The 19,338-nt window shown below is 39.3% G+C and overlaps 2 protein-coding genes across 3 annotated transcripts; one reads left to right on the forward strand and one right to left on the reverse strand.

The window, feature by feature from the left end:
- Positions 1-627: 627 nt before the first annotated feature.
- On the forward strand, positions 628-9,571 carry si:ch211-114c17.1 (pre-mRNA-processing factor 39). The gene is made up of 15 exons (XM_044205185.1): positions 628-772; positions 2,153-2,385; positions 2,541-2,666; positions 2,793-2,911; positions 3,127-3,294; positions 3,673-3,853; positions 3,947-4,051; positions 4,749-4,866; positions 4,987-5,141; positions 5,253-5,379; positions 6,917-7,188; positions 7,475-7,653; positions 7,753-7,827; positions 8,590-8,755; positions 9,010-9,571. Exons 1-15 carry the CDS (start codon positions 715-717, stop codon positions 9,079-9,081), a joined length of 2,154 nt encoding a protein of 717 aa, XP_044061120.1. The 5' UTR covers positions 628-714; the 3' UTR covers positions 9,082-9,571.
- Positions 9,572-10,997: 1,426 nt separating this feature from the next.
- On the reverse strand, positions 10,998-16,390 carry ubxn1 (UBX domain protein 1). Of its 2 annotated transcripts, none has more exons than XM_044205187.1 (10): positions 16,314-16,390; positions 15,648-15,712; positions 15,462-15,515; positions 15,133-15,260; positions 14,194-14,284; positions 13,293-13,484; positions 12,584-12,635; positions 12,347-12,469; positions 11,819-12,002; positions 10,998-11,662 (listed from the first exon to the last, which is right to left on the reverse strand). In XM_044205187.1, exons 2-10 carry the CDS (start codon positions 15,704-15,706, stop codon positions 11,622-11,624), a joined length of 924 nt encoding a protein of 307 aa, XP_044061122.1. In that variant the 5' UTR covers positions 15,707-15,712; positions 16,314-16,390; the 3' UTR covers positions 10,998-11,621. The 2 variants fall into 2 exon arrangements, with proteins under 2 accessions (XP_044061122.1, XP_044061121.1); XM_044205186.1 differs by lacking the exon at positions 16,314-16,390 and adding an exon at positions 15,950-16,201.
- Between the last annotated feature and the right edge of the window lie 2,948 nt (positions 16,391-19,338).

A 19,338-nucleotide genomic window follows, 5' to 3' on the forward strand; every position in this document is an offset into this window, starting at 1 on the left:
ACAGTACTGAACCTGCAGTTACACTAAGCTCATGTGCAGTTTTGAGGCAAACAGTATGTTAAGAAAACCAAACCAAAAACATGTATTTTCCACTTTTTATTGAACATATAAAATATAAAAAAACAAGATGCAGTAAATACACGTGCCACACACACATCTTTAAACAAGAAGGAAGATTTTTTTTGATTTTTTTAAAAATTTTTTATTCAAGTTTGGCTATGTGAGTGTGCCCATAGTTTCTTGTTTGCAGAAATCTGAAAAACTTTCTCAGGGAGGTTTTTCTTTTGCACTTAAGATAGTTAATAAGAGGGGAAGGGAAACCTTATTGGTACCACAAATTGTGTTTTAATATCTTTCTTATTATAAGAATGAAAAATTATACATTCATATAACATAAAAATCTGAAGAAAACATTAGAAAATTAACATTTATGTAGGTATTAATCACAGTCAATTGTAGTAATACTTACAAAAAAGTCAGTTTGACTAAACCGTGTTTGTGTTACTGTAACATGTGAAGTAAAAAACATTATTTCAAATTTGAGAACAGAGTTTGGTAACAAGAAAGTTCTTTAAAATTTTAATACATCGTTCAGAATGAATTACTACATTCTCCATGCCAAAATATGTGTTATTTGATCTAAATAAGTAAATAAAGTTATATTCACCAGCGCCTTGTCGCGCATGAATGACGTAAGCGAGACGTTTTTCCATCATGGCGGCGGAAGGCTGTGAGGAGATGAGCGGCAACGGGGAGCTTGAAGAGTCTACAGGTACTTTGATTAACGTTAATTAATTTACAATGCACCGTTTTGTGGTTTCACAGATATCGCCGAGCTTTTGTTTCATTTGCAAGCATTTAGAATAAAGCCTTCGATCGGACCTGTTTTAAGCTAGGCTAGGCTAACGTGATTTCAACACACCACGAAACAGCACAGTGTTCTGTTAACTAACTTTAACTAGCGTACCCTCCTATCTGTAACAACGTGGTTTGCGGCTGCTTATCACCTTTTGTTACTAATTGCTTATAATATGTCCACAACAACTCAAAGACATCGGAGCGCAGCGCTGCTGTGGAGAACATATCCGCCTAAACTGAGCAATGAGCTTTTAATGAATGAAACATACCTCTGCAGGTGTAGACAGAAGGCGTGACAAAAAGAAAAGCCGAAAACTACCGATTTAGTTTTTGTTTTGTTGGATGTTTTAGTCATGTGTGGACCACAAACTGCAGGCAGCAGAAGGTTTACCTCCATGTTCAGCTGCTTAACTGGTTTGACTGCTTAATGTAATCTTTCAAGATTTAACTTTTATCAAATCAGTCACACCACACCCAAATAGGGTCTAAGTAATTTGTTTGATTTGCTTATAGTTTGTAATAATAATAATTGTAGCATGTGTGTATGCAAATGCGTGGGGTTTTCACACATTGTTGTTGTTGTTGTTGTTGTGTTGTGTTGTGTTGTTGGAACACCTGTTGGCCCTTTTCCACGAAACTGTCTAGAAAGCGGAGGAACTAGAAAGTTAATGAATCACATCACATAACGTTCTTTTGTAGTAGTTTTACCTTACAATAAGCGCCTTCAACTTTCATTTTTAAAAAAAACAAGCTTGATATCATCCAAACTTGTAAGTGTATCCGTCCCAAACAATCAACTAAGAGTCTGTGTTTCCTCTGCCACCACACCTCAGGAAAATTAAGCAAATGAATAGATATGGGTAGGAAGTGTAGCAAGGTTTAAGATTTTTCATCATGCAGTGACAGTACGTCACAGCAAACTGGAGTTTGAAGCAACTGTTCATAAACTTCTCAGTCGTTTATTGTTTAGTGAAAATACCTGTATCATATCGAAATTAGTTTTTGATCCACAGGTTGAAGGTATGTTAAAATGTCTGGCTGTGACATTCTTGTGCTTTTGTTTGGCCGTCATCCATGGTCAGTAGTGAAAACTTCACCCCAGTAGTGTGTGACTGATAAATTGTTCAGCCAGCCACCTCCGGTTAAAATTATGTTCCTAGTAGCTTAATGAAAAAACTCTAAAGTTATGGTGAAAAGTAGTAGTGTACTAGAGAGACTTACCTTTATAATGCCCTTCAGTTATGTTAATGGAGATTGTCTGACTTATTTACCTTTTGATCTACCAAATCTTTAGCCATGGAGGCTTCAGAGGTTCCTGCATCGCCTCCGACAGAGATGTCAGAAGAGAACGGCAGCGCCCCTGAGGCCCCCGTAGGCCCCGACCCTGCTTCCTTCTCCATGCCTCCACCTGCAGAAGACGAGGAGGGAGAACTGCCCGCGGACTTTGAGCGTCTGTGGAAGGCCGCCCACGACAATCCTCAAGACTTCACCAGCTGGACCAACCTGCTGCAGTACTGCGAGCAAGAGGTGTGTGTTTCTTGTTTTCAATTGAGAGACAGAGGAGGACCAATGGGGTTCAGATGAAATATTGACTTCTAGTGTGCCATGACGCCAGAAAACATGTTTGGTCTGGAAGCTTGCTGTAGCCTCACGTGACATTGAATTTTCTCTCATCTGTTCAGAGTCACATCACAGCGTCACGCAGAGCGCTAGTGGCCTTCCTCGCTCGCTACCCGCTCTGCTACGGCTACTGGAAGAAATTTGCTGATCTGGAGCGCCGCGCGGGGTACAACAGCAAAGCAGAGGAGGTAAAACAGGAGAGAGAGTTTACAAGTCTGTGTTTCTTCTTCCCCACACCATTATGAATAATTCTAGGTGTATTAAGGAAGTGTTTTTTATGAGCTAATGTTCATGGTTGTGATGTGTTTTGTCAGGTGTGTGTTCAGGGTCTCCAGGTAATCCCTCTGAGTGTAGATCTGTGGATCCACTACATCAATCTGCTGCTGGGAACACTGGACATGAACCTGCCTGAGTCGCCCATGCGGATTCGCAGGTAGATGAACACTCTCACACACATGCACATTTCAAGACTCATCGTTTTTACCTGGATTTTGTTGGGGGGGCGGGATTATGCTGCCAGTTCATGTTCATGCTGGCATGCACAGATATAAAAAAATATAAAAAGGAAAATATCAGGAAAAAGCAAATAAGCTGCTGTTTGTGAAATCTGTTGTCAAGTTTTAATTGTTATCCAACCTCGACCCTCAGCGTGTTTGAGGAAGCGGTTCAGGCAGCAGGTCTGGACTTCCACTCAGACCGGCTTTGGGATCTTTATATTGAGTGGGAGAAGGAGCAGGGCAACATGAGGAACGCAACAGCCGTCCTGGACAGAGTCCTCCAAGTCCCCACTCAGCTTTACAACACCCACTACGACAAGTAAGACCACACACACACAGGCCAAGTGTGTGTGTATGCCAATCTAAATGTAAATTTATAGAAGACAAAAATACTGATGTAAATGCGTTATTGTCAGTTCCAGATTTACTATTATTATAATTCAGATAATTAATATTTTCAGCTGTTTTCAGTCTATTATTCATGAAAGTCATGATCTAATGTGTTCGTATTTCACCAACATGCTTTCAGTCACATAGGTTTTTTTTTTTTTTTTTTTTTTAGGGAAACATTAAATCAGCATACTATCGTGATCTTTTAAATATTCTCCTCTTACTCGAACACCCCTCTCTTTCTCCATTTCTCGCTATTTTCTTCTCCCATTAATCTCATTTTGTGTCCTTCTGCCCTCTTCGTCAGGTTCAAGGAACACCTGAACAGCCATGAGCCCAAAGAGCTGCTTTCCCTGGACGAGTACGAGGAGCTGAGGACATTGTGCCGCCAGAGTCAGAAGGCAGAGCGTGCTGAACAGGCCCAGGAGGAGGAGGAGGAGAGGCCGCCAGGGGAGGAAGAGCCCGCCACACCCGAGGGCACAGACACGGTGAGTAATGTCTGACTGCCTCACACTCATCCCTGACAGGATTTCAGTGTAATGTTGAAGTTTTATGGTCAAATATTTATTTTTATAATTTAGGAGGAATTGATGCAGAAGATTAGGGAACAAGTGCTGGTTCGCAGGGACAAAGTGTACCAGGACAACGAGGGAGAAGTCCGCAAGAGATGGCACTTTGAAGATGCTGTGAGTTTGGCTTTTTTCTTGTGCTTTTCCTCCCTCTCTCATCCATTCACTGTCTTTCTGTTTGTTTGGAAAGTCGAAACCAAGGCATGACAACAAAATCATTTTCCAGGCACTACCTGAGTTTTGGTACAGATAGAAAAACTGTACTTTATTGATACCTTACTTTGAGGAGTAACAGCATGTTTTTATATAAAAACATTTTTTTTGTTCCATTTGGTAAAAGAAGTCAAACTCAAATGTTAAATGTTGGTGGAAAAACAGGCACTTGTACAAGAACTTTTAAATAAGAAACTGTTTGATCAGACAATAAGTACATTTGAGCCCTTATTTACTGCCAGCTTTCAGTAGTTGACATTTTCAATACTCTGTGCTGCAGAAACATTTTAGTGGGTTTTAAAAACATATTGAGGTTCAATATCCAGACCTTTCTGAAAACCGAAATCCAATTTCTCAGTATGTCTGCCTTTGTGCTCAAGGCCAAAAATAGTATTAATGCTTAATGTTCTTTCTAGTTAAATTGTCCACAGTATAATTTTTTTACTCTTGTTTGCTGTTTTAGAGCAAAAGACTTAGAATTAGATTTTCTTTTTCTTGGAAATGTTCTGTTGTCTTTTTTAAAATTTATATTTATTGAACTCATTACGCACTTTCATCACTTGCTACCTCAGAAACTGATTTCTTTTTTTCTGGCCTATAGATCAAACGCCCCTACTTCCACGTCAAGCCACTGGATCGCCTCCAGCTGCGGGCCTGGCACTCCTACCTGGACTGGGAGATCGCTCAGCTGAACAATGACACCAAAGACCCCAACCAAGGTGATGACATAATGAAGATACTGTCAGCTGTCACCTGCATCGTACAGTCTTGGGGATTCTACAAAATTTGTGTTAACATCTGAAAGCGTTCACAGTTTTGACACCATTGTCTCTTACTAGATCCAAACCAGGCAGCCACAGAGGGGTCAGAGGTCACAGCCCAGCCTCAGGAAGGATCAGAGGATGCTGCGGTTGCCCACGACGACCATAGGGTTCGCATCCTCTTCGAGCGGTGCCTGATTGCCTGCGCTCTGTATGAGGAGTCCTGGACCAGGGTAGTTACAACAGTGTGCATGTATCCTTGTGAGCCTAAAGGCCAAATTATTAAGAAAAGTTTGTGTGTATATATGATCGCTGTGTAACATGTTCTTGTATGTGTTGTTCAGTACACGCAGTACCTGGAGTTGCAGAGTGTGGACGAGGCACGGGCCGTTTACAAACGAGCCTGTGAGATCCACCTGACGTACAAACCCAACATCCACATGCAGTGGGCCACCTTCGAGGAGAGGCACGGTACGACACAACACCAACACGCTGTACAAACACAACTTCCTTCCTTCCTTTCCTTGTTAAATGTCTTAAGTAGGTCTTACTTTTAGTAGTAGTAGTCAGTTGATCAGTAGTAGGTCTTGACCGATTTGACTTGATTTGACTTCGTTTAAAATTACTTTGTGATGCAATCACTGAAATAGATGTTAACAGAGTCAGTGAATGTCAGTCAAGGTAAAACTGGAAAGTAAAGGAGGCATATTAAGTGTAGTTTCACCAAAGGATGTGAAAGAGACTAATAGTTATTCCACATCAAGTTTACCTTCATGTGTGTCCACCCTTAAATGAATAGAGAACAGGGCAGGGAACAACTTGTTGACTATGATCTAGTTCTACTACACAGGGTTAAATCATCATCATCACAACAGACAAATACTTCCTGTTGATTGCTTATTCTCTGCTTTTAGTTTTTATAGTAAGCGTGTAATAACTATTTCAGTTAAATCGAAGCTGTATTTGACAGGTTTTCACTTCTTTGTTTTGGTTGTATAACAGGTCATGAACTGAATAAATAATAATAAACTTTATTTATACAGCACTTTTCAAAAACAAGTTACAAAGTGCTTTACATGGTTGAACCAGGATTAAAACATTTCAGGACTGAGGCAAATAAAATCAGGCAGTTAAAATAATACAGAAAGAAAATGAAATAAAACCCCCAACAATGAAGATAAAACTAATAATAAAACAGATAAGACATGTTGGCAATAAAAGGGTGTGCTAGAATTAATAAGCTTTTTTGAAAAGAGTGATTTAAAAGATGCCATTGATTCAGCAAGCCTCAGATACTCGGGCAGGGAGTTCCAGAGCATTATAGAGCTCTTTAAAAATTAAAAAACACATTAAAGGTGCTCTATGGAGTTTTCTTGTAACCGAACAGTTTCTGTTTATATTCTGTGTTACTCACCAACATTTGGTGTATCCTTGAAGTCCTTCCTCATAAAACATTTGCAAAGCAGATTTTCTTAAACTTGCATTGTTGTTTACATCCATGTTTACTAGCTAGCTCTTCCCTGCCTTTGCTAGTGCTTTTCTGCATTTCTTGGCTCATTACCATTGCATGTAGATCAGTGGATTAGTGTAAAACCATTGGTAGGATTGTGTATCGCGTCACCCGCAAACAAAATGGGGACCCACGTGTAAAAATATTACTCCATAATGCTTCTATTGATCAACACTTGTGCATTGTAATACAATCTAATACAACAGTCTAAATGCAATAGTTGCTGACAGCGTCACTGAAGTGTTTGTTGTTTAACTGGATTTTAGCATGTTGTTGAATTAGAATGCATTGTTTCTAATATTTATCCTCCTGCATACATTTAAATAAGTAGAAACACATCATTATGAAGCTGTCTCATGCAAAAACATCACAAAGCCTCAAAACTATAGAATTGATCCAACACATCAGAGTCCTTTTTTAATGAAACTATTATGGACGCTTGTATTTCGTGTTTTGTAGCCAGAACACTCATGGAAACTCCTTCATCTTCTCCATCAGGTGACTTGACCGAGGCTCGACGAGTGCTGGAGGCCCTTGAGAAAACCGTACCAGGGTTGGCAGTGGTCCGTCTTCGCAGGGCGGCTTTAGAGAGACGAGCGGGCCAGCTGGACCAATCAGAGGCATTGCTGCGGGAGGCGGTGGACGAATCCAAAGAGAGGCCCACGTTACACGCTTTCTACTCCATCAAGCTGGCTCGTCTGCTGCTGAAACTGGGCAGGAACCCCAGCAGAGCCCGCAGAGTTTTACAGGAGGCGCTGGAGATCAGTCCGGTGAGATATTTAACTAACATCACAGGGTTTTGATCAATCTCCACTCAGCCCTTCTTGCCCTTTTGATTTTGTGCCAGTATAAGATTATACACAAAGCTTTCAGGTTAGATTGTCCATCAGCCACGCTCAGTTTGCATCTCATATTCTTTGTGACGAGTACTGTGTGGTACGAGCAAACTAAAAATGTACCTTCATGCTTGTACCTTAAATCTTAGTACTTAAGACACGTAGTAACTTTTTTTTAATTGCCTGCGTTTTCCACTCGTCTCTCCGTGTCCTCCCTCAGGATAATGATAAACTGCACATGAACCTGTTGGAGCTGGAGGTGTCGGGGGACCCCTCAGCTGAAGTGGTGCAGGAGTGTGTGACACGAGCCCTGGCAGCGCCCCTCGACCCACACACCAAGATCCTCTTCTCACAGAGAGGCCTGCAGTTCGCCGAGGACTACAGCAACTCTATCCAGAGGTCAGAGTGCAACAGAAGTCTTTAAATGTTTTAAATCCAATTGGTCGTGTAAACCCTGATGGCATCTAACAGACCGTTCATTGTCTTGTGTCTCTGCAGCGTGCTGTCTGTGTATGAAGAGCACCAGAAACTGCTGAAGGAGCTGGGTGGAACAAAGAGAGGAGCTGAGAATGGGTGAGAGGAGAAGGAACAACTCAAAGTTAAACTGATCAAAAAAAAAAAAAGTTCAAAAGAAACGTATTTTTCAACTGGCAGTGTTTAACATAAAATAGCAGGTTTGAGTGTCATAAATAGTATTTAGTTTGATCCCCTTGTTTCATGTTGGACTGGTTTCAGGTCCAGATTCATTCCACAAGTCAAATCAGTCCTTTTTCAACACTCAGTTAGATTCAATTAAATGCTATCTAGTTTCTTTAACAAGAAAAATAATTCATTAAGAATTCACACAACTGTAATTTAAATGATAGCAACATACATCAGATTTGTTTAATAACCCCTCATGTGTTTAATGTATAAAAATGAAGTACATACACACGTTAGCTTTGTAGACTGGGAACATCATACAGGCTTCTATGTTAATGAGCAACTTTTTTGTGCAGAAGTGTCAAATTAAAGATTTAAAATACAGTTTAGGGCACTTTTGTCAATTATAGAGTCCTACAATCACATGTTTTATTAAAATAGCTAAATGAAATCTGCCAGCAGTGTAAAATAAGTTCCTTTTTTTCCAGTACACATCCACATGTTGCACGAATTGTCTAGAATCAAGTGTCATTGATATTAGTGCCGTCTACTTTAATGAAGATTTATCTCACTCAACCGAGATCATCGTTTTAATACAAATAAGCTTTGAAGTCTGCATTGATGTTGTTCTGCTGTCAATAAAATCTGCATTTATTTTTTTACAGACATAATTTGTAATAATTTGAATTTTAGGGACGAGGACTCAGAGAAGCTGAGCAAAAGTGACGACGGCTCTGCCGTGTCAGCACAAGTCCCACCTACCATGCCGCATGTCCCCATCACCACTCCCCCTCCTCCCGTGATGGGCGCCGACATGAGCGCACAGGCCGGCTACGGGGGTTACGGCAGCTGGTACCAGGTGGGATTTTAGATGTAAACAAGATGATTGTTTGGATGAAACATTTAGGAAATCTGTAAGTGAACCACAGAAAGAGATATCTATCGATCGATAGATAGATAAAAATGTGGCTAAAACAGTTTCACCTGTACCTAAAATGGTTTAACTGAAAGTAAACAGAGGCTATAGTCGGGTTAGGGTGTGTATACTATGTCAAAGTACAATTCAAGATGCTCTGTGTACCTTATTATGTGTTTGTTGTGATTCTTTTCTAGCAACCGCAGTACGGCGGCTATGGCTACCAGAACACCTGGAACTACAACCAGGGCTACTACCCTCCCAGCTAAAGAGGGCGACAGTGACTATGACACCAAAAAGGCCACAGGAAGCAGTTTGACCCAGGGTGACTTCTCAGCTGAACAACAAACTGAACCACCCAGTCCTGCTGGTCCACCTGCTAAAATAATGTCCAGCATCCTTTCCTCTCCGTCCTTCCTCTGAGTTAACCTCACTGTCCTGGATTTGTTTGAGTAAAGCGCTGGAGTTGAGCTCTTTTTAACATGTCGTGTCATTTCAGTGTTGATTCTGAGGGACAGGTGGAAAGATGATGAAAGGAAATGGTGTCGCCCATTCTCAGTACATCAGTGTCTCTCCATTTTAATCAGAAATATTTTTGTATTTGTTTGCAAGCCAACCCCTTTGCTCCTGTTTTAAAGTCATCCAGTTTATCCAACTTCACAGCTGATGTATGATTGACATTTTGTACCATTCCAGAGTAGGCTATTTGTTGTTTTTTCTAATGTATATAAAGGTGTTTTATAGTGTGTCACAACTGAACTGTTTTGTGTTGCGTGTGTGTTTGCACGTCCTTGAAAAAGCAACTGAAACACTCATTAATAGTGAAACTAAAACTCTTGGCCTCTGTCCTGCTCATATCTACAGCAGCGTTTTCTAGAAAGTTAGTCTGGAATTTTTTGTTCATCACAGCATTGCTTCTAGTCTCACGTCAGCGGGAATTTTAAGAGAATCTCATTTGCACAGAATCAACTAGTGTTAGTTTGAGAGTCACATAGCCAACAGGTTTCGGAGGCTGTAATAGTCTGATTCAAATTAATGGGCAAAACAAAAGAAGAAACTGGCTCTACTTGTTCCCTTTCATATTAAATCCTCTTGAAGTCCTTTAGGGTGCTACCAGACAAGAGCAAAAGTCCATTAAACTTGCATATAAGTAGGGCAAGCACGTTTCAGGCCCTGGCAAACAACATTTGGGACGATGGCTCTGTTCTATTCAATTGTCCCAGTAAGTCATGAGTGTGACAGTGAGCTAGCGTGCACAATACCAGGATTTTGAAACTGAAGCAGCCATCATTCATTTCATTATGTACACCTGTGCTTTTCCTACTGTGACATGTCAAAATGTCTCCTGTGGAAAAAGGCCTATTAACATCTCACTTCTTATTTTGTATGCCACTGAGTTCCAGTTCGCTACTTGTTTTAAAATCCAGTGGGCAATCCTGTAACAAGTATACTGTAGATGCTTGTTAGTCTTGGCCTATTCCAATTTTACATGGTTCAATAAAATGCCTCAAACTAACCAAGTCACATAACTTTGGGAGAAGTCAATTATGGTGAAAATTCAGTTTATTATGTTACATTAGCCTTTATTTGAAATCAATCCTCCTAATAATGAGATAATGAGAGCAGTGCAGCCATAATGGGGTTTTAACCCAGGAACCTCCTTCAGTGGGGCACTACCAAGAGCTGCCATGCTGCAAAATACCACAACCTTGTTATATGTGCACTTGTTCCATTATCTGTAGTCATATGTAGTGATTACATCTGTAATAGGACAAGGCTGCAAATATTCTAGTTTTCTCATTGTCACCAAATCACATGAAAAGACTACAACAATCAATCTGTCTCAGTAGTTTCCAACTTCTGTATTGTGGTACTTACTGTAACCCCAAACCCATACGTTCCTTCTGATGACATAAACCTGTAAAAATGGGTCACAAATATATGATTAAAAAAATTATTTCCTAAAACAGCTGGCCTTTTTGGATAGCAATGGAGGTTTATGGCACAGAGGGATAACATGCTGTATATCAGGCTTCGGCTACACAAACAATCAATTTATTGTTGGTTTTGGTCTTTTCATGGCATTTTTTTTGACAAAAAGAAAAATGTAGAATATCACCAGGCTTACTTTAAGGAAGGTTATATACATATGTGATTTTTAGAAAATCCAGTCCACAATCATAACTCTCTGAGTCAGCTTTATTTTAAGTTGATTCTTGGTGATTATGCAGACATAACTGTCAATATATTTTAACTTATAAAAAAAAAAAACTGGCAAAGTAGAATGTCACAAAATCAGGAAGATCGTGTGGATTAAATTTAAGGCTCTTTCAGAACCAATCAAGTACGTCTCTTGTATGGTACTTTGCTATGCAAGGAGCAGGTTAAAATTGACAGATTTTGTTCTGTATCGTTTTTTATAAATGTGTTGTTGAAACCATGAAGCAGTATCCCATCAGAAGCCAGCTATCTTCACTTTGTTCTTGAATAAGTAAAAGTAACTGTCCATCTCACTGCACACAAACCAATCTATGTCAAGTGTAATCAGTCAAGCCCAGAATGGCATAAGGCATCATTCAGTGAGTGAATCAAACCGTTTTTTTCATTGTTACTTCTCCAAAACTTCTTAAAAGTAGCTATACACAATCTGAACACAGCCTCGAACTGCAATTCACTGCTTTAGTTCAGTTAGCTGGCTTAATGGGTGATACTGAAAAGGTTGCGGCTCTCTTCCTGGATCAATCTGTTTCGGGTGTCTCTCGTGTTGATGAAGTGGCGAGGTAGGCTCACAGAGCAGATCCTCCTGATCTCACTTTTTGGTAACAACCAGCACAGCTGAAGGCACCAAACCTAAAAAGACAAAATGGAAAGTCATGAAAAAAGGTCAGATACAGCTGCTGAATGATCGGTTTTAGGTCCATATAGACGCTAAAACACATACTAACTTAGAATAAGTTAAAGTATGTATATTACAGTAATATGATCTATATTCAGCCCAGTGCTCACCCAATTCTTTGAGGGGCTTCTCCATGTCCAGTTCGGTGTATTCATGACGGGGGTAGGGCGACAGCAGCGTGACGTCCTGTCCCTCAGGCGTGTTGCTGTTCATCTGTACGTAGACGCGCACTGCCGCCAGCGGCTCCTGGGCCTTGAAGACTGCTGTGATGGTCGAGCCGTCCAGCAGACGTACCTTTACAGTAAAGAAGCAGAAGAGCAATGGAGCAGCAAGTGAAGGAGGAGGAGAGACAGAGTGGGCAATGGAGGAGGGTAAGGATGGAGGAGAGAGGTTTTTTTTTTGCCATCGTTACATTTCACCACCACTTAATGTCTCACATTGAAAAATACAACTAGTGATGGATCTTGAATATCTGTTCTGCTTTGAAAGAGGTTTTTTCTTTTTTTTTTTTAGATCTATACATTGTGCTATTTTGATACACAGGTTTGCGACAGAAAACAAAGGATGCGAAACATTCATCTCCAGTGTGTGCTCTGTGCTTCAGTATGTGGGTGTATGAGTAGAACTGAAGCCTGTACCTGTATCCTGGACTCATCATACTCCTTCTTAGTGGGTGGAGGGCCGTGACTGGTGGGTGATGAGGGGCTGGGCTGGGCAGGTTGGGACGATGCGGCCGTGCTCGGTGGTCCACCGCCTCCAAACTAGACAGGTTTAAAAAAAAAAATAAATAAATCATCTAAGTTGTTATTGGTTCCAACAGAAGTGTTAATAGAAAGAAAAATGAAGTGAACAGGGAAAAAAAAGAACTAATTTACCTTTTGTGCTCTCTCCTCTCTGTCTCGTGCTATCTTTTCTTTAACCCTTTGCCTGACAGGAATAAAAACAAGCAACACAATGACATGAAGAACATACATTAGATCAAACTGTGTTGTAGTGTAGGATCACCACAGTTTTCTACTTAAAAGGTAACATATCTGTTGAATTGCACATGAATATGAATTTCTCATTTCTCATTTCTGGTCTTAGCAAATGAGTTTCTTACATTGAACTTTCCCCGATTCTATTATTTCCACCCACTGTTTATTTCATGGATGAAGAGGATGGCATTCAATCAATTAGCTGCATTTAATTTTTCTAAGAAATGGAATTCAGCCATCATTAATTTCCATTTTTATACATGTCATCAGGTTCCAGACCATGTTTTTGGAGCGATTCATACAGAATAATGAAGTAGAGATAAAACTGTATTTCAGTCTCATTATCAGACCTGTAATTTGCCTTTTTTTTGGTAAAACTTTCCCTTTGGCCTCCTTGGAAAACATTTCAGAGGGAAGTCAAGTAAATATTTATTAGGAAGGAAAAAACGGAAAATATGGAGAGTGGAAATACCACTGGATGTTTAGCTGCGTTATTATTTTATGTCTGGTCAAATGTGACAAATTGGTCCATGAAAAGTACGGTTAGTCCCAGTGCAAATAGTTAAACATCATTATCTGAATAAATGTGTTATAATGAATACCTTACCTTGCCAGTTTGTCCTCCATCTTCTCTCTCCTGCGCTGCTCAGTCAGTTTTTTCATATCATCGTCCTGCAGCTTTTGGCGAATCTGCTGCAGCTCTTGGCCCTGTCTCCTCCGCTGCTTCTCCCTCTCCAACTCTTCTTCCCGCTCTCGCTCTCTTCTCTCCGCCTGCTTCACCCGCATGAGCTCCTCGAGCCTAAAAAACAGACACCAACAAAGGCATCAGCTTACTTACAAGGAAGGTGAGGCTTACACATCCAGAATCAGAATCAGAAATACTTTATTCATCCCCGTGGGGAAACTCTTTTGTTACAGCTGCTCACTATCATGTCAGTGCACACAGGAATAGAAGTACTAAGCAAATCAAAATATAATACACTATAATACAGGTAAGATAAATTAAGTACAAAGTGGGTATAAGTATAAAATTAAAATAAGTGTAAAGTACAAAGTGGATTTACCAGTTGATGATAAGTATGTATGGTATAATAATACAATGTAATAATATAAGTAATATGTAATAGTGCATGTACTGTCAAGTTAAGTGTAGCTTATTAAGATGATTATGAGACGGTGGATATTGCACAGCAGTAATAGAAGTATGAATAAATATCAATAAATAGGGAATTTTAAACTGAAAAGAGTATATTGCACAGCAGTATTAAACAGAGAATTGGTTGATATCATTGAAGATGTTCAGTCTCTCTAACAGGACGAGGAATGAATGAACAGAAAATTAAGTATTTCCAAATTATGTTTGGCTATGAGTACCAAACTAATGGTCACAGATTATATTTTCAGTTATATCTAAATGCAGTATAGTAACCTTGCTATGTAAGGAGAAGAAGCTGTGAGTTGGACATGCAGTACTGGAGGGATGGTGTCTATGGTATGTGCACTCTGACCTTCTAACTTGCTCAAGTCTCTCCTCCTCTGTCATTGGCCTCTTTGCACTTTCCTCGTCAACATTGTAGCTACCGTCTCCACCTGCTGTCCCTGAAGCCAAAACAAATGCACATGAGGAAGTGAAATAGAAAGAAACAGAAAGAAACAGAGAAAGAGATATGCATTGTGTGGTATTGAAACAAACAACAGTCAACCACAAATCAAAGTCGCATGCTGACCTAACTTACACACCTAACACCACAAACCTTAATCACTCACTGTGGACACAGAAAACCTCCAGCACAAAACACTAACAGGTATACAAACAAAGGCAACCGACCACTTGAACCTCCTTGGTGGAGCTAATGACAATGGGAAGAGAAGGTAAAAACTGAACAAAACCAAACAATACACAGAGGGAAAGAGACAGAGAAACTAACCAACTGACATATCATGTTCAGTGTAAATTAACAGTAACTGTCTCTTAATTTAAGAGCTAATTTAGATTTTATATCTTGTTTATAGATGGAAAATACATGCTATTGAACAAGTGACTATAAGAGTGGGCCGCATGTGTAAAATACTTTGTCACATTATATGCAATTTTATATCATGATATTATATCCTGATGTTGTACATTTTCTGGAAAAATCCATTAAAAAACTGTTTATGGATAAAATTACCAGATGGAATTGTCTGTTTTTGTCTACTTGTGTGAATTAGATACCTGACACATGCAGAAACTTGATGCAAAAATCATACAAAAAACAATATTGCCCACAATGTCCTAATACACTCAGATATCAAAGGGACAAAATCAAACGTATCAAACGTTCGGACAAAATATTTGATGGTAGATACATTTATACTGTCTCATGGTATATATATCATCATATTGTGAGACTTCCAATAAACTATCTGGGCCCTTCCTGCCCACAAAAAGCACAACACGCCCTGACCTTCAGCGGTGTCTGCTAGTGTTGGCTGTTCTGTGGTAGGCTGGCTGTCTGTTTCTCCTCCCAGGACGTTCCCCACAGGCGGCACATAGGGCTCATCAATGTCTGGGTCGTTCTCATGTTCCATTAACCTGCGGAAAGCACATCGCACAGGAAATATGAGGGCTGCAAACCTACTTTGTTGATTAACAGAATCCAATATATGCTGGGCAATCAGTAGCACAGAGAGGAGCAAGCTTGACTGTAGCAGTGACTTTCAGTGATGACAAAGGACCATGTCCATCCAGACAGTTCAACACTAGTATGTTCATGTCTGTGTGGGTCAGACTCACCAGTCCATGGCTTGTTCTATTCCCTGGTTCCCTGTGTTGGCCACCGCCTTCTCTCTGAAAGCATGAGATAAAGGACAGATAGGTTCACTCTAATGTTAAACAGTTTTACTTTCACTTATTTGACAGCAGTCTCAAATCTAGGAACTGTATTAACCAGGACCCAGTTTTGGATTTGGTGTCACTCACGCTCTGTTTCTTTCAAAGCCCATCTCCAGCAGGCTCTCTAGTGTTGTTAGCTCTGCCATTTTGACCTGAAACAGATTGTATACACACCGGTAGATTAACAAGCGATTCATCAACTTTCATTTTGACATCTTACGCTGCTGTTATTTGCTGTTAACATAAGGTAAGTCACAATAATCCATCAATCAAACTTTATGAATGTAGCACCTTTCTGGCTTCTAATCCAACTTTAGCAAACTGAAATAACTAAAGACAATACAACAGCTCATCATTTAGCTCAGCCCTGTGTGAATGAGATACATTACCATTATAGTCAGAATATAACACCGTGTGAACAGATATTACATGTTCTTTGACTGGTAGCCTGACAAAATGCTTGTTTAGCCCCGCTCGCTAGTTGTAGCTATATAATATTATACGTATCGTTACACTGAGTGCTAAATTTAGCATTAATGTGGCTAACGTTCAAATTAGCTTCCAAACTAGCTGGGGAGCCTCGCGGGCTAGCACGATTAAAAACGATCCGGAACTCTCATAAGCTCTCCATCACTTTAGCTATTAATGTTAGTTTGTATGTTACACGTAAAGACACAAAAAAAATAATTTTATTTATCATAGAGGTAATATCAGCTAATATACTCATGAAGACAACGTTAGTTAGCTACTCACACGTCAGTCAACACCGCTTCAACCGTACGGGAACCTACATAGGTCAAACTGAACAGCGTGAGAATAGCGATTTTTTTTCCTGGCTCTTAGGGACTATTTCAGAAATCTTCTTTGGGATTTAAGGAAAGCTGGCATCCGTGGTGTTGCGTTATTAACGAAATAATTTCAGAAATCAATATTTACACACCCTTTCATCAACTACAGACCCGTCTTTCCTTGCTGACCCTGTGTCATCAGCTTCATAGTGTGTATACCTCCAACTTCCACCTAGTCATCCTTCAAATGCAAGCTCTCATTGACCCATCTCCCTTCTACAAAGATGTGAATTAGTCCCTCATAACATCCTAAAACTAAAGTGTACAGGGTTCACCTGATAGCCTACTCTGTAGGATCTGTAACACATCAACAGTGGTATCAAAACATTGTCAAGTTCTGACTGCAGTATCTATAATGTATGTACATATGATATATCTGACACCCACCATACCCTATATTAATAAAACCTGACAATATTCAGATTTTTAGTGAAAACTCATTTGTCGTTACACCAGTTACATTGCTTTGCTGTACAAATATTAAGAATAATTTCATTCGCCTGTGGTGGAGGAATTATTCAGATCCTTTTCTTAAGTAAACTTAGTACCACAATGTAAAATGCTATGTTAGAAGTAAAAGTCAAAAGTTTGTGTTTGAGTGTTATATTATTTTATATTTTATATAATTGGATTATTATTGATACAACAATGTGTGAGCAGCATTTTAATTATTTAGCTATGAGCTAATCTTAATTACTTTATGTCCTGTTGGGTAGCTAAACCTATAAAAATGTACAATAATATAAAATATTTAAAGTACAATATTTGCCTCTGAAATGTAGAGGAGTAGAAGCATAAAGCACCATAAAATGGAAATACAATTACCTTAACATTGTATGTAAGTGCAGTACTTTAGTAAATGTACTTAGATACTTTCCTCCACTTCCATTCACAGTGTTTCAGTAGTCAATGTATATAATGTAATTATGACGAATGCAACCAGAATGTTAAAATTAAGCTGCTGGCTCAAATGCAACCACTGCTATGGCATAAAAGTTAGTTATATCAGATTCTGAGGGACCTTTGCTCTAAATAATGTGCAAATGAAAGAAGCTCAAAAGGTTCTTTGTTTCTCTCTTTAGAGTAAACAAAGGACCTTTTGAGCTTCTTTCATTTGCACATTATGAATAAAAATATTCTTTGACTTCTGGGTCAGCTGTGATTAATTGTCTCTCCATTTAGTTATTTAATCAATTAATTATGATTAAGTCTGCCCCGCATGAGGTACATCTCTATATAGTTATTGGAAAATGTGACAGCAGAAGCAGGAAGCAATGACACACTGAATGAAGAGGCCTAAGTGTGGGGAGGCTGATTTGAAGTGCTTTGAGCTGGATGGTGTCTCTTATTGGCTGCTCTCCATCTTGTATGATTTGATCCCATCCTCATGTGTCTGTGGGTGTTCAAACCCAATGCAGTTTGCTGAATTTTATAGTCAGGTTGGGTCTGTTACATATTTACAGTTAGTGTAATGATTAATTTTTTCTCTCCCCCACGCAGTCTTAAGCAGCCCTCATCCATGAGTCCACCATTACTCAGGGATCGACTGCTGTCTGAGCCTGCTCACTTCTTTCTGACTTCTCTCTCTTTTAAAAGCTCACTCACTAACTGTTTTTTCTCTCCTATGTGCCATTTATTTGTTTGGCTTGCTTTTCCTTACACTTTCAGTTGGTCTTTTTATTTCTGTTTTCCACTTTTCTGACTTTTCTCACATAATGAGCCTGGAAATGAGCCTCATTTGCAGTATTTACTTGGTGAGTATGAACTCTTTATATACATTTCAATGTGGATAATGAACTGAAAATTAGTAGGCTAATCAAAGAAACAAGTTATTTTTCATCATATATAAGTCACATTACATTTAATTTGTAGACTATGGGACATATGTAGGACAGGTCTAGTCTTAATCTACACCAAGATTATCATGTAATGTGTTTTGTATTTTGTATTAATTAAATATTAACTGTGCACCCACTCTGCAAGCTACTTGAGCAACTAGTCACGGGAAGTGCATTCATTTTATTTGATCATTGAAAATTCAATTACAGTTCATCCTTTGGGCATTTTTGCTGTCTCATTTGAAGTGAACTAAATGGCTGTAAAGAGAGACCCAAAATGGCTATTGAGGAAATTCATGAAATGAGTGAAAACTGAATTAAGCTCCTGATGGAACTATTGGTTGCCAGGCAACAAACATGCATTTATTCTGTAAATGAGGTTGTTGGAGGATTGTGTTTACCAAGAACTTAATTTGCACAGCTGTTAATTTTCACACTTCATTTCAGTAAATTAAAATCCCTGTACCTGTTATATACCTGTCTATAAACCATAATAACTTTGACTGAAATATAATCTGTTCAGGATATTAAAGGTACATTTTGACTCTGAAGTTACCTGACTTCTGTCAACAGGCTGAGAGTGAAGATGTCAACTAGTACTAAGTCAACCCTGCATCACAAAATATATGTTTAAAATATGACACTTCTTCTCAAACTTGATTTCCTGTCACAGTACTGACCAGATCAGATTCCCTGTCCGGACTTGATATTAAGATGCTTTCATCATAAATACACTAATTTTAATATGAGTGCTGAGATTCACAGATTCACTGATAACACTTTCACAGTGGAATCATCCGGTGAAAAATATAGCTGCGTGTGCAAAGTCAAAAGCGATAATAGGGGTGAAGGTCTCTTTAGACTACCCTTAAATTGCTTTACGGCTCTGTTTTTTTACAGAAGGAGAGGGTTAAGGGTCAAAGCTCAGTCAGATTCTGGGAAACTAAGGAGAAGAGGTGTACACAAGGAAATAATACACAATACACTTGTGTTTACTACTTGTGTTTAAAGCCATATCAATGCCTTTATGTAAAAGATTAATTTTAATGGACTAAAGGCTAAAATTAATTTGCTGGGTTGGCACTCCTTCCT

This window comes from Siniperca chuatsi, linkage group LG8 (assembly GCF_020085105.1).
Source record: "Siniperca chuatsi isolate FFG_IHB_CAS linkage group LG8, ASM2008510v1, whole genome shotgun sequence".
Lineage (NCBI taxonomy): Eukaryota > Metazoa > Chordata > Actinopteri > Centrarchiformes > Sinipercidae > Siniperca > Siniperca chuatsi.

What these genes read in the sequence shown, in the direction of transcription:
- si:ch211-114c17.1 (XM_044205185.1), top strand. Translation starts at nt 715, where the DNA reads ATGGCGGCGGAAGGCTGTGAGGAGATGAGCGGCAACGGGGAGCTTGAA. An exon ending in TACAACACCCACTACGACAA is followed by an intron (nt 3,295 to 3,672) that starts GTAAGACCACAC and finishes CCTCTTCGTCAG; the next exon opens with GTTCAAGGAACACCTGAACA. An exon ending in TACAGCAACTCTATCCAGAG is followed by an intron (nt 7,654 to 7,752) that starts GTCAGAGTGCAA and finishes GTGTCTCTGCAG; the next exon opens with CGTGCTGTCTGTGTATGAAG.
- ubxn1 (XM_044205186.1), bottom strand. An exon ending in ACTAGCAGACACCGCTGAAG is followed by an intron (nt 14,285 to 15,132) that starts GTCAGGGCGTGT and finishes TTTTGGCTTCAG; the next exon opens with GGACAGCAGGTGGAGACGGT. An exon ending in AGACTTGAGCAAGTTAGAAG is followed by an intron (nt 13,485 to 14,193) that starts GTCAGAGTGCAC and finishes TCTGTTTTTTAG; the next exon opens with GCTCGAGGAGCTCATGCGGG.